Source organism: Eumetopias jubatus, unplaced genomic scaffold, assembly GCF_037043125.1.
Source record: "Eumetopias jubatus isolate StellerSeaLion01/CBP00866 unplaced genomic scaffold, mEumJub1_p1.0 scaffold_15, whole genome shotgun sequence".
NCBI classification, from domain to species: domain Eukaryota; kingdom Metazoa; phylum Chordata; class Mammalia; order Carnivora; family Otariidae; genus Eumetopias; species Eumetopias jubatus.
This window is the reverse complement of record NW_028274821.1, coordinates 4,702,934-4,717,474: the sequence shown is the minus strand read 5'-3', so window position 1 is coordinate 4,717,474 and position 14,541 is coordinate 4,702,934. Positions and strand designations below refer to the sequence as shown.

The 14,541-nt window shown below is 41.8% G+C and overlaps 1 protein-coding gene across 2 annotated transcripts in view; it reads left to right on the top strand.

Moving 5' to 3' along the window:
• The window catches only part of SPTLC1 (serine palmitoyltransferase long chain base subunit 1), a 62,146-nt gene that overhangs the window by 36,120 nt on the left and 11,485 nt on the right, over positions 1-14,541 (top strand). For both annotated transcript variants that reach the window (XM_028117351.2, XM_028117353.2), the window contains exons 7-9: positions 2,064-2,193; positions 6,172-6,261; positions 12,936-13,043. In XM_028117351.2, the coding sequence (XP_027973152.1) occupies positions 2,064-2,193; positions 6,172-6,261; positions 12,936-13,043 (328 nt within the window). The remainder of the gene's footprint in view (positions 1-2,063; positions 2,194-6,171; positions 6,262-12,935; positions 13,044-14,541) is intronic.

The following is a 14,541-nucleotide window of genomic DNA, read 5'->3' as shown; positions in this document are numbered from 1 at the left end:
TCCTTTTCCCCTGGTCTGCTGGGGCTATCTTCTCTTGGTTTTCCTTTAGCTGAGAATGCCTTGGTTTCCCCTCTACTCCTAAAGGATCTTTTTGCTTGTTATAGAATTCTTGGTTGAGAGTTCTCTTCTTCCAAGTATTTGGAATATATTATGACACTTTTTTTCTGGTCTCCATGGTTTCTGATGAGAAATCGGTCGTTCAGATTATTTTTCTCTTCTATGTAAGGTGTCATTTTAGGGGGGCTGCTTTCAAGATTTTTTTGTTGTCGTTTTCAGAAGCTTTACTATAATCTTGGCGTTTATTTATTTGGGTTTACCTGTATCAATATCCCTCAGCTTCTTTATAGATTTCAGCTTCTTGCCAAATTTGAGGCGTTTTTCAGCCTTATTTCTTTGAGTACCTTTTCAGCCCTGCCATCTTTCTGTCCTTCCGGACTCGACTGAGGCCAGCATGGCTCTTTGTTGTGGTTGTACAGGTCCCTGAGGCTCTGTTCTTTCTTTGTGGTTTGTTCCTCTCTGGTTTACCTTGCCTAGTTTCTGTTGTTACGTTTGTCAGTTCTCTTGTCCTTTCCTCCGTCCCTCCCAGCCTGCTGCTGAGCCCATCCACTGTACTTTTTCTTTGGGTCTTTGTGTTTTTCAGTTTTAGTTTCTCCATGGGATTCTTTGTCTCCTATTTCTTTGCTGAGGCTTTCTGTTTTTTCCCTTGTTCCAAGCACGTTCATAAGTGCTCATTGAAATATTTTTATCACGATTGCTCTAAAATCATTATCAGGTAACCCTGACATCTCTCAACTCAATATTGGCATTTGTTGATTGTTTTCTTTCATTCTTTTTGATATCTTCTTATGTCTTAGTCGGCTTTCTCTGTCACTCTTCTGTTAGGGGCAGGGGGCACTACTGCCTCATTGCTGCCAGGTAGAAGTACAAGGCCAGGGTCCCCCTTCTGCCTCCACTGACACCAGGCTGGGGCTGTTTTCATTTCCGCTGGCATGAGTAAGAGTCCCACTCTCCCCTGAGCCTCCTCTGATACAGCCCGAGCCAAGAAAAGGAGGGTGCACCTCACTGCAGGGGAGCAGAGGTAGGGGCTCTCCACGTGGTCTTCACTGACGCCACCCTGAGGGCCACTTGTTACCATCTCTCGGGGATCAAAGTCCCGGCTCCCTTCTCTGATGCCACCATGGCATTGTTGGCGTGCCTCTTAGCTTTGCGAGGGTCAGAATCTAGGCACCCCTCAGCCCTCGCTGGTGTGGAGGGGATGGGCCCAGCCTTTTCTGTGGTTTGGCTGCAGCCGAGTCATTTCTACTTGCTGGGCTGCCCCCTTCCCTGTCCCTTTGGCTACAGAGAGCAGGCTTATATGAGCTTTTTTGCCCGTGCCCCTTGGCACTTCGAGTCGGCCAGCGTCATCAGCTCCAAGTCAGGGAAGTCCATGAGATGTCATTCCTTAGGTCCTTAGCCAGCCTGTCATTTCTCTTCACTTTTCAGTCTTCTTATGTTCGTTTTATATGTAACATCCAGGGTTTGGGGTTGTACTTAGAAAAACAGGGAAGATAGGACTATTCCATCTTTGCGTAAGAGGTCTTGCGTGTACTTTTAAATAATGCAACTTAATTTCAAAAGCATATTCCCTCCCTAAGTGTAGAAGATCTTACTGCAGTTTCATCTGCAAGAACCAGAGTGAACAGGCAGTATTACTTCTCATGGCAAAGTAATGGCAGAGTCTGTGCCGATCAAATCCAAGATGCTACTGAGGGTGAGATCACGGGTGCTGCGTGTGTTTCTCAGAAAGAGAAAATTGCAGCGGGTGAACGGATGTGCATGCTGACTTCGGAGAGGGTAAAAGCGGCAGGGGTGTGCTCCTTGGAGAGGAATCAACATGGTCGTTCTGTGAAAAGCACGCGCAGAGGGAAGCACAACCAGTGGTGTGTAAGCCGTCAAATGTGTTTTCTTGATTTGTCGTGTTAACAAGCAGATTTTGACCAGCTTACAAAAAGCAAGCATTCCTTTTCTGAGAACGTTGACAAGGCCTTTAAAACCCCAGTTTGGTGGGTCTCTCTTCCTTGCAGAGATAGAGCTGCTTGCTTTGCCATTCAGAAAGGGCTGCAGGCATCGCGGAGTGACATCAAGTTGTTTAAGCACAATGACATGGCTGACCTGGAGCGTCTACTAAAAGAACAAGAGATGGAAGATCAAAAGGTATGAGTCTTTTGAAGAAAATTATACAGTTCTTTTGTACTTGCTAACCAGCTAAATTATATATGAAATGGTAATTTGTCATGAAAACTCGCCTGCGGAATACATTTGGATATGAAGTGAGGGCATTCCTGCTTATTAAATGCACTCCGTGTCGGAGAGCCAAGTCTGCCTGTAAATTGCCTCAACGTTGCCATAATTACATGCGGCAGCTTTGGGGGAAGGTAATGCAGGCAGCTTTCTTTAAAAGAGAAAAACAGTGTGCGTGTTGGGGGGCTGGGGGTGGACTCTCAACTCTACGGAAATAACACCAGAACACATTAGTGTGGTGACAGGATAGACCGTGTGGATTCAAGAAAAGTTTATTTCTATCAGAATAAATCATGTATCAATTAACTGGAAGAAACAGTGGCAGCAGATCTTTATGAGTCTGTGAATGAAGGGCCTCTGTCCCTCCGAGCAGCTGCTGCCTGTGGGCAGCAGTGACCCCAGCCTGATTTCCTTCCCGAGCACCTGCACCTGCATCCTTGAGGGGTGGGGAGTGGGGGGGATCCAGCTCCTCGGTGTTCTCATGAGAGAGTGCGGCAGAGGAAAGGTGCCCAGAGCATCACTGGGCTTGTAGTTGTCACGTACTTCCCCTGATGACCCGGATGGAGAAGGCAGTTCTCAACCTGGGCACCACATCCTTTGTCACAAACACCACTTTCCAGAGGACTTTTCCCAGTGCAACTCATTCATTACCGGAGTAAGTGATGAAAAATGCTCACCAGTGTTCCTTAATTTTGTTTTAATTTTCATTTTTCCAGATATATGCATCATTCCTTTAAGATTCTGTCATCTGTTTTAGGTGACAGCCCAAGAGCAGTGCTTCATGAATACACACTTTCTCATGATGAATATGCGTGGATTCTCACTGTTTGAATGCTGCATGTGCTGTAGGCCAGTGTTTCATAGTTATATAATTTAGAAAAGTCTGTTGGAAAAATCTTAAAATTGAGACCATTCCCCTGATGAATTTCTTTTGATAAATTGTAAAAAGATGTCCCATATTCCAGTTCAGTAATAGAATGCTACCAGGTTGGAGAAGGCTGACTTGAGAATGTGACCAATGAACCAGTCTTCTGTAGAGTGTATTTTCCCAAGGGAGTTTGTACTGATTTGGAAGATAAGGTGTGTGTGTGTGTATGTGTGTGTGTGTGTGTGTGTGTGTGTGTGTGTGTGTTTTACAAGATTTATAATCTGGAACTTTTTTTATGAACGATGAGAAATAAAATTTTCTTGAAATTTATTTCCATTTTATAGTTTTTATCTTTTTACTAATTAATTTATACCACATTTTTTGGCACGGGTAGGCTTTCTAAATAACCTTATACTCTGGTTTCGGGAAATAATTTTTTTTTTCAATTTCTATTTTCAGATAACAAAATGCCCAGCTTTTTTTTTTTTTTTTTTTAAGATTTTATTTATTTATTTGACAGAGAGAGAGAGAGAGAGAGCACAAGTAGGCAGGCAGGCAGAGGCAGAGGGAGAAGCAGGCTCCCCGCTGAGCAGGGAGCCCGATGTGGGGCTCGATCCCAGGACCCTGGGATCATGACCTGAGCCGAAGGCAGACGCTTAACCGACTGAGCCACCCAGGCGCCCCAAAATGCCCAGCTTTTGAATATTTTCTACTTAGACGTTTATCTTTTATTTGAAAGTGAACTAAAATATTGTGGTTTCATCCAGTTTGGAACAAATTTTTTGGTGTCCATTTTTCAGGTAGTTCATAGATGTTTTTTCATTCTCTTTCATATAAGGTTCTCTTGTTCCATATTAATTCTTCTTTTAAAAAAGGACAGTAGGGGGGTGCCTGGTGGCTTAGTCGGTTAAGCGTCTGCCTTCAGCTCAGGTCATGATCCCGAAGTCCAGGGATCGAGCCCTGCATCGAGCTCCCTGCTTAGTGGGGAGCCTGCTTCTCCCTCTCCCTCTCCTGCTCCCCCTGCTTGTGCTCTCTCTCTTTCTGTCAAATAAATAAAATCTTTTAAAAAATAAAAAAGGACAGTAAGTAAAAACAACAGTTCTTGGAAGAAATACAAATAAATGTGAGCAAATGAAAAATACTCGGGCCTCACTAAGAATTGGTGAAATTGGGCAAGGAGGTTTCGCCTGTCCGATGAGGGAACATTTTTCATAGTTAATGACCAGTGCCAGTACTGATCTGTGTACTGAAACAGGCCCTCCTGGGGAGGGCCTCCCCTCTTTGGGGAGAATGCCAACTGAGGGTAAATGGGCTGTAGAGTTCTTATATGTCTCTACTCTTGTAGTGTATCTGGGGTTGGGGTGCTGTCTTTAGAAGAGAATCCCAAGTGGTGTTAAAGATTCAAAGATAGTCACAATGTGATGTAAAAAAGCAAAAGGAGAGAAACAGCGTTGGGGAAAGAGTTAGTATATGGTATATCCACAGGGAGAATAGTATATCTCCATTGAAATCGTGTTTTCAGTAATTATTAATTAAAATAATTTTTGTTAAACTCTGGTCATAACACTGTTGCAGTAAAATCCTGATTTGAACAGTCATTTATAAGCGGGTAGTGTAACTAGCTAATCTGTTAAAAATTTTATGTACTTTCCCATTTCCCAAGATTCCTACATTGAGTATTTTTAAGTCATAATAAAAATACTTCATTTTGGAAAGGTAGGGAGAGGCTCACCTCTCCTCACGTCCTCACCCATGACCCCCAGCAAACCCATGGCATTCAGGTTTGAGTTAAGAACAGAGTGAAGGGCGCCTGGGTGGCTCAGTTGGTTAAGGGACTGCCTTCGGCTCAGGTCTTGATCCTGGAGTCCCGGGATCGAGTCCCGCATCGGGCTCCCTGCTCAGCGGGGAGTCTGCTTCTCCCTCTGACCCTCCCCCCTCTCATGTGCTCTCTCTCTCTCACTCTCTCTCTCAAATAAATAAATAAAATCTTTTTAAAAAAAAAGAACAGAGTGAAGATGGCCAAGCAAACTCGGTGGCGTATACTTCTGCATACTTCAACAGACACTTTTCTGAGCATTACGGCTGTGGTTCTAAAATGTCCTGATTAGAAGCTTAGAGGCAAGAAACCTTTGAGTAGGAAGATGGTGCCAACTTTACCTAAGGATCTCAGTATTTTTTCAGCCTTGCACACCTGAAGCACCTACAAATTCACCAGTGTGAGTGGTTTATTATTAGTGACTTGCCATCAGTGGGGTGCAGGAAGGTTATGTGTTGTTTGAAATAGGCCTTCCGCCACCACATCAGACATGCCTGGATGAGGTCATGGTTGAGTTGTACTTGATCCAGTAGTTAGGAAGGAGAGGATTTTATCTGCTGTTTGGTAGATGGAGAGCAGGGTTTGTTTAACTTTTTATCATAGAAAATTTCAGGCACTTTCAAAGGAAGTACAGTAGTATAAGAAGCCCCCGTGCCCTTTTCCCAGCTTTGTTATCAACATTCTGCCATTCTTGTGTCATCTGAGCCTCGGCCAAACTCCCTGCCCCATCTCTGTGATGATTGCCATCATCACTGCAGTTCTATTTTAGGTAAACTTTGTAGACATTGAAGTGAGCAAATCCTAGCCATACATTTTGACCAGTGAATAACCCAGGTATCATGGCCCTGTTGCGACCTAAAATGTGCCCATCTCCCCAGAAATTTCCCTTGGGCTCCTTCTCAGTCATTCTGGGTTTGGAGGGCTTTGTTTGTTTCAGTATTCTCAGAGTGCTTAAATTGTGTGCATGCGTGTGTGTGGTCACCTTGTTGATTGTGTGAACTGAAAAACATCAGAGAAGAAAGCACTGTTCTTTGTCTCAAAATAACAGGGTACGAAACGTTGACCTTGAAACTCACCCAGACTGTCTATTTGTTTACTTACTCAGATGAATAGATCTTGTCAGGTGGAGGGCTAGGGAGCATCTAACAGATTCTGCATTTGGAGTTACTGGAATTTAAAGTGTCTTTTTTTTTTTTCCTTTTACAAGAATCCTCGCAAGGCTCGGGTCACACGACGTTTCATTGTAGTGGAAGGGCTGTATATGAACACTGGAACTCTTTGTCCTCTTCCAGAACTGGTAAGCAACCACGTTTACTCAGTATTTTAGGACTTGGACCATGGGGCAGCTATGCTATTTGTTTATGAGCACTTCTTTTTTTTTTCTTTTTTTTTATTATGTTAGTCTCTATACAGATCATTAGTTTTTGATGTGTTCCGTGATTCATTGTTGGCGTATAACACCCACTGCTCCACGCAGAATGTGCCCTCTTTAATACCCATCACCAGGCTAACCCATCCCCCCACCCCCCTCCCCTCTAGAACCCTCAGTTTGTTTCTCAGAGTCCATCGTCTCTCATGGTTTGTCTCTCCCTCCGATTTCCCCCCCTTCAGTTTTCCCTTCCTTCTCCTAATGTCCTCCATGCTATTACTTATGTTCCACAAATAAGTGAAACCATATGATAACTGACTTTCTCTGCTTGACTTATTTCAGTTAGCATCATCTCCTCCAGTCCCATCCATGTTGATGTAAAAGTTGGATATTCATCCTTTCTGATGGCTGAGTAATATTCCATTGTATATACGGACCACATCTTCTTTATCCGTTCATCTGCTGAAGGGCATCTCGGCTCTTTCCGCAGTTTGGCTATTGTGGACATTGCTGCTATGAATATTGGGGTGCATGTGGCCCTTCTTTTCACTGCATCTGTATCTTTGGGGTAAATACCCAGTAGTGCAATTGCTGGGTCATAGGGTAGCTCTATTTTTAATTTTTTGAGGCACCTCCACACTGTTTTCCAAAGTGGCTGTACCAACTTGCATTCCCACCAACAGTGTAAGAGGGTTGCCCTTTCTCCACAACCTCTCCAACATTTGTTGTTTCTTGCCCTGTCAATTTTTGCCATTCTAACTGGTGTACGGTGGTATCTCAGTGTGGTTTTGATTTGAATTTCCCTGATGGCTAATGATGATGAACATTTTTTCATGTGTCTGTTAGCCATTTGTATGTCTTCTTTGGAGAAGTGTCTGTTCTATGTGCACTTTTTTTAAGTTTTTTTTTTTTAAGATTTTATTTATTTACTTGAGAGAGAGAGCACATGAGAGGGGGGAGGGTCAGAGGGAGAAGCAGACTCCCTGCCGAGCAGGGAGCCCGACTCGGGACTCGATCCAGGGACTCCGGGATCATGACCTGAGCCGAAGGCAGTCGCTTAACCAACTGAGCCACCGAGGCGCCCCTGTGTGCACTTCTAATGTCTTAACGTCTGCATTGCTTTGCACAACAGGTACCATAAGTACATTCTGACTGTATCAGGAAGGTAAATTAACATTACATGCCGACCCTGGTCTTTAAAGAATAATCAAGGCTCAGCTTTTTAAAACCAACTTTATTGAGGTGTAATTGACATACAAATAAAGTACATTTAAGTGTACAGTTTTTTTGTTTTAAAGATTTTTATTTTATTTGAGAACAAAAGAAAGCACAAGCGGTGGGGAGGGGCAGAGGGAAAGGGAGAAGCAAGGAGCCTGCCAGGGGGGCTCCATCTGAGGACCATGAGATTATGACCTGAGCCAAAGACAGATGCTTAACCAGCTGAGCCACCCAGGTGCCCCAAAACAGCTTTTTTAACAGGAAAAGCAATATACTGTTTTTAGAAGCCATGACTGTTGCGATTTCTTTTTCGTGGAGGTGAAGTTCACATAAGATTAAATTAGCCATTTTAGAGAGTACGGTTCTGGCATTTAGCACAGGCACCGTGTTACACAACCGTCAACTACCTGGTTTTCTCCCCAATAAGACCCCTGTCCACTAAACAGTCACTCCCCATTTTCCCCTGCCTTGTAGCCCCTAGCAACCACCAGTCTGCTTTCTGTCTCTGTGGATTTACCTATTCTGGATATTCCTGATAAATGGCATCGTATCATCTATGACCTTTTGTATCCGGCTTCCTCTGCTCCCCATGTTTTCCTGGTTCATCCAGTTTGTAGCAAGTATCAGTCCTTCATTCCCTTTGAATGCCAAGCCATAGTCCCTCGTGTGGACGTGTTGCATTGTTGATCTGTTGATGGAGATTTGGATTGTTCCCGCTTTCTGGCTGTTGTTGTAAGTTGCCATGAACATTTGTGTACAAGTCTTTGTTTGAATCCCTGTTTTCAGTTTTCCGTGTATATTCCTGGCCGTACAGTTGCTGGATCGAAGGTAAATCTGTGTTTAACTTACTGAGGACCTGCCAGACTTTTTTCCCCAGTGGCTGCACCATTTTACATCCCCACCAGCAGCAGGGAGGGTTCCAGTTTCTCTACTGCCTCACTGGCACTCAGTTGTTTTTGTCAATTTCTCCCACCCTGGTAGGTGTGAAACACGTGGTTTTTATTTGCATTTCCCAAAAGACTAATGATGTTGAGCCTCTTTTCCTTTATTTGTTGGCCATTTGTATATCTTTGAAGAAATGTCTTTAGAAGTCTTTTGCCCATTTTTTAGATTGGGTTGTTTGTCTTTTTCTTGTTAAGTTCTTTACATGTTTTGGATTCTAGACCCTCACCAGATTCATGATTTGCAAATATTTTCTCTAATTTTGTAGGTTGTCTTGTCATTTCTTTGATTGGTGTCCTTTGATGCACTGAAGTTTTTAATTTTGATGAAGTCTAATTTATCTAGTTTTTTGTTGTTGCTTGTGCTTTTGGTGTCATATCTAAGAAATTTGTTGTCAAATCCAGAGTCATGAAGATAATACCGCTGTTTTCTTCTAAGAGGTTTATAGTTTTAGCTTTGTTTTAGGTATCTAATCCATTTTGGTTTTTTGTTTGTTTGTTTTAAGATTTTATTTATTTATTAGAGAGAGCACAGAGGGAGAGTGAGAGGCAGAAGCAGACTCCCCGCTGAGCAGAGAGCTGATGCTGGGTTCAATCCCAGGACCCTGAGATCATGACCTGAGCTAAAGGCAGACACCTAACCGACTGAGCCACCCAGGTGCCCCCTCTGATCCATTTTGACTTAATTTTTGTATGTGCTGTGAGGGATATGTCCACTTTCATTCTTTTGCATGTGGTTTCAGGTTGTCCCTGTACCATTTGTTGAAGACACTGTTGTTTTCCACTGAATGGTTCTAGTCCATTGATCATACAGAGATGGGCTATATTTTAGGACTCGAGTCTGTTCCATGTGTCTGTATGTCTAGCCTTATGCCAGTATCATACCATCTCAATTACTGTAGCTTTATAGTAAATTTTGAAATCAAGACATGTGAGTTCTGGGGCGCCTGGGTGGCTCAGTTGTTGGGCGTCTGCCTTCGGCTCGGGTCATGGTCCTGGGGTCCTGGGATCGAGCCCTGCATCAGGCTCCCTGCTCGGCGGGGGGCCTGCTTCTCCCTCTCCCACTCCCCCTGCTTGTGTTCCCTCTCTCTCTGTATCTCTCTCTGTCAAATAAATAAAATCTTTAAAAAAAAAAAAAAAGACATGTGAGTTCTCCAACTTTGTTCTTTTTTAAGATTGTTTTTGCTTATTTGGGGTCCCTGGAGATTCCATTTGAAGTTTAGGATCAGCTTTTCTATTTGTGTAAAAAAAAAAATTCCGTTGAAATTTGGATAGGGATTGTATTGAATCAGGATTGTATTGAATCTGTAGATTGCTTTAGGAAGTATTTCCATCTTAATGATATTAAGTCTGAATCCATGAACACAGAAGTATTTCCATTTATTTAGATCTTCTTTAATTTCTTTCAGTAGTGTTTTGTGGTTTTCACTGTACAGGTCTGACGTCTCTTTGGTTAAATTCATTCCTAAGTATTTTATTCTTTTTGATGATGTTACAGATGGACTTATTTTAGGGGTTGTTAACTGCTAGTTTATAGAAATACAACTGATTTTGAGGGGTTTCTTATTTTTTATTTTATTTTTATTATTTTTTTAAGATTTTATTTTTAATGTAACCTCTACACCCAACATGGGGGCTCAAACTCACAACCCCTGAGATCAACAGTTACATGCTCCACCAGCTGAGCCAGGCAGGCACCCCTGATTTTGTGTATCATGGAATATTCTATATATAAACTCCTGTAATCTATGAATAGAGATAGTTTTACTTCTTCCTTTCCAATTTGGATGTCTTTTATTTCTTTGTCTTTCCTGATTGTTCTGGCTAGAACCTCCCATACAGTGTTGACTAGGAGTGGCAAGAGGGGGAAGCTTTTCAGGCTGCCACCATTGAGTATGATATTAGCTGTGTGTTTTCCATCAATGCCCTTCATCAGGTTGAGGAGGTTCCCCCCCTTGTCCTAATATGTTGAGGTTTGGATTTTGTCAAATGCTTTTTCTGTATCAGTTGATGAATTGATCATGTGTTTTCCTTCAACCTATTAATATAGTTGATTTTCCTATGTTGAACCACCCTTGCATTCAGCCACTGAAACTTGAATCTGTGAGTTCATCAATTGAATGAAGATTCAGAATAAGGATTTCATATCTTGTTTTTGAAGTTTTTCACTGTTTCTTGAGGAAATCTAAATACATCTTAAATATCACTGAAAGAGATATATTTGTTTTCCTCTTCTTCTTATTTTCATGTCAAAGACTGATAGAAGCATATGGGGGTGATAGTGGGCCAGAAGATACCAGAATTGCATATTTAGGACTATGAGAGTAAAACAGTACCGGTGGACAGATAATACAGCCAAGCCATGAAACAAAATATAAAGTGTAAGGAACAGATCAAGTATATATTAGCATTGAGTATGTAAAGATTACAGAATACAAATTAGGGTTTGACTTTGGGATTTCTGTTTTGTTTCACTGATTGTCTGTTTGTGTACCAGTACTGTCATAATATTATTAAAAATTTTCTAAAACATGATTTTTAAAAAATATCTCATTCCTATAATGTTTCATACATATTATTGGATGGAAAACAGTGTTGAAAAGATAGACTTCTCCCCAAATTAGCTTATTCATTATTAATAAAAATCCATATAAATTTAGTGGTTGATAATCACTGTACTTTAATTCACTTGTGATGCTGATCACGTTCATACCATTTAGGGATAAATCAATTAAACATTGAGGGGGGAAGCTGTATACAGGCTTGCATATGTTCAGTTTCCCACTGTGTAAACAAAAAAGTAACATGAAATAATTAGAAGAACCTAAGATAAATACACATCTAAACCTTTGCCGGGAAAAGACTTTCTTATAAGACCAAAAGCAAAGAGAAAAACAGATTGAAAAGCGTATTAATGAAAGCTTTTTCTGAATTAAAAAAATGCCATGAATTCAAATTAAAACACAGTGCCACTGAGGGAAGAACGATACACATTTTCTCAGGAGTTTTATGTGTAATCAAACCAGTATTTAACAGAGATTACATGTCGTCATTCGTATCTTAATATTTCCATCTTTAAAAATTGGCATTGTGCTGTCTACATTACTGAGTTAACTTCAGAGCATCTGAAGTACAGCCTCTCTTCGTCCTCATGGTTCTGTTGACCATTGAACAATGCAGGGCTTGGGGCACTGACTCCCCACACAGTTCAGAGTCCACATAACTCTTGATTCCCCAAAAACTTAACTACTAATAGTCTCCTGTTGACTAGAAACCCTATCCATAACATAAACAGCTGATGAACACATATTTTGTCGGTCATATGTGTTCTACATCCTTAAAGTAAGCTAGAGAAAAGAAGATGTTAAGAAAATCGTAAGGAAGGAAAAATACATGTACAGTGCTGGACTGTCTTTATTGAAAAAAATCCACATCTCAGCAGACCTGTGCGGTTCAAACCTGTGTTGTTCAAGGGCCACCTGTAGTTATGTTCTAGAAAGTGCACGTACATAGTTATGGGCTGTAAGTTTATAGGCTGTAAATACTGAACTATGGCTCCTAGGGCAAATGTAGTTTGTTCTCTGCAAGCCTCTGGTCACAGCATTTTCATCACTCGCTCAGTACCTAACCTCGTTTTATGTGTTTTTTGTTCAAAGACATTTTATTTAACACATATTGGGGAGATTTTTTGTTTCTATTATTATTTTTTTAAAGATTTTATTTATTTGTGAGAGAGAAAGAGAGAGAGAGAGAGCACAAGCAGGGGGAGGGGCAAAGGGAGAAGCAGGCTTCCCACTGAGCAGGGAGCCTGACGTGGGGCTCAATCCCAGGACCGTGGGATCATGACCTGAGCTGAAGGCAGACGCTTAACTGACTGAGCCACCCAGGCGCCCCAATTTAACACATAGTGTCGATTCATTCCCATTGAGCTCAGGGCGGTCAGCACTGTAACTCATGCCTGAAATACAGCTGATCTAACACAACTGTTGTCTCTGTAAGACACGTCGTAGCCGTCTGGCACTTAAGAACACTAGACGGCACTTCAACGCTGTGCTTGGGGCCCTCCTAAACAAAATCGCCAGCAGAGAGCACAAAATGCAAAAAACAAGTGTCCTTCAGGGCTTCTTTATTAAGAAGGACAAAGAAGTAATAAAGAAGCCCTGAAGGACACTTGTTTACAGTATGAGCTGAAGCAGTAGTCAGACTTAGCTGGGAATGTGCAAGGATTTTGCCCCCCTACACTATGCCGTGTGTGCTGATTGCAGAGAGACTTTAGCAGGTGGGCAGATGCACAAGTACAAATCCACCAGTATTGAGGATCAACTGTACATGCTTTTTTTTTTTCTTCTTATTTTAGGTTTAGGTTTAGGTTTGTTCTTCCCAATATATTTTCTAGTGTGCTAATCATCAGTAGTTTAAAGTTGTGTTTTGTTTACCACTTAGGTTAAGTTAAAATACAAATACAAAGCAAGAATCTTTCTGGAGGAAAGCCTTTCGTTCGGAGTCCTGGGGGAGCATGGTCGAGGAGTCACTGAACATTTCGGAATCAGTGTAAGTTCTCCTACTCCAGCACATTTCCTTGTATAGAAACCATGCAGTCCCATCCTGCCGGACATGTTTCATGGGCACAAGACGGCGTTCCTCATCAGTGTGCAGGGTCATGCAGCTTTGGGGTGTGTCATTTCGCTGAGCCCGTAGAGGATCAGGTCAGCCAGACCACAGGCCTGTCTTCCTTCAAAACCTGTAAACTCACAGTGGCTACTCAACAGAATTGTGGTCTGTTTACTTGGTAGCATTTGATCTTGGCTTTCAATATCTCTTCTCTAGAAATGTGTTTTTCTTAAAATCAGTAAGAAGTCCCTAAATTAGTCCTTTAGAAAATATTATGATGGCAGTGAATGTTGTTCTTTCTAGTATTTATAGTTCTGAGTCCTCTGTTATTTCTGTGTATGGAGTATTAGACAGTCATGACTTCGTTAGAGAGAGAGTCAGAAACAATGCTGGCACAGGTTATGCAAAGCCTCAAGGTTCCAGACAACTGGAATGAGTTGGTCATGTGTTCTCTTGCTGATGGGAAATGAGCCCCAACGGCCCCCAGTCTTAATGGTTTGTGCCCCTGGAGCCTGTCAGGGAGGAGCAACGTCAGCCTATTCACAGGACCTGTCTTCACCCACCACCGTGTAACCTGTTGAGCTGAAGGAATTTTTCTGCAAATCCTGTACATAATAGTTTTGCAACCTATGTTAAAAAGTTGAACTAAAGAACATGAAAATCACCTTAGATTATCTATATCCCACTACCAATATGGTCTAGAGAAAAATGGAGAGCAAAACAAATATCACAAGAAGTTAGACCGACACATACTCCTCAAAGACAGACTGATATTTGGTGATTAAATGCACTAAGGAAAAGTGCAGAATATATGGACCTTATTTGGATCCTGATTCCAGCAAATACTACAGAAAACAAGCTTTGTGAGACAGATATTTGAACACTGAATATTTGATGATATTAAGAAATTTTTCATTTTTTAGGTGTGATAATAGTTTTGTGATTATGTTTTTGAAAGTGTCCATATCCTTTAGAAATGCACACTGAAAAACTTATAGATGAAACCATATGAAGTCTGGGATTTGCTCCAAAGAAATAATGAGGGCAGCAGGGAGCTATACAAGGTAATGGATTGTCCATGAGCTGATAATTACTGAATCTGGTGATGAGAATTGTTTACTCTGTTCTCTCTACTTTTGTATATGACTGAAATTTTTCATAATAAAAGATTTTTTTAAAAAAGAGTGCACAGATTTCCTTGTTGGGTCTGTGGACCATTTAGAAACCCCCAGCTGTGCTTGGACCAGTTGTCATCACGGCCTTCAGTAAGTGATTTTGAATGGCTGCTGTGTGCCCAGGATGCACTTGGTGCTGGTGCTGGTGCTGGTGCTGGAGCTGGAGCCGGTGGTGCCAGTGCCAGTGCTAGAGCTGGTGCTGGTGCAGAAGGTGAGGGTCAGCGGAACACTGAGTTGAGAAGATGGGCAGGACTCAGAAGCCC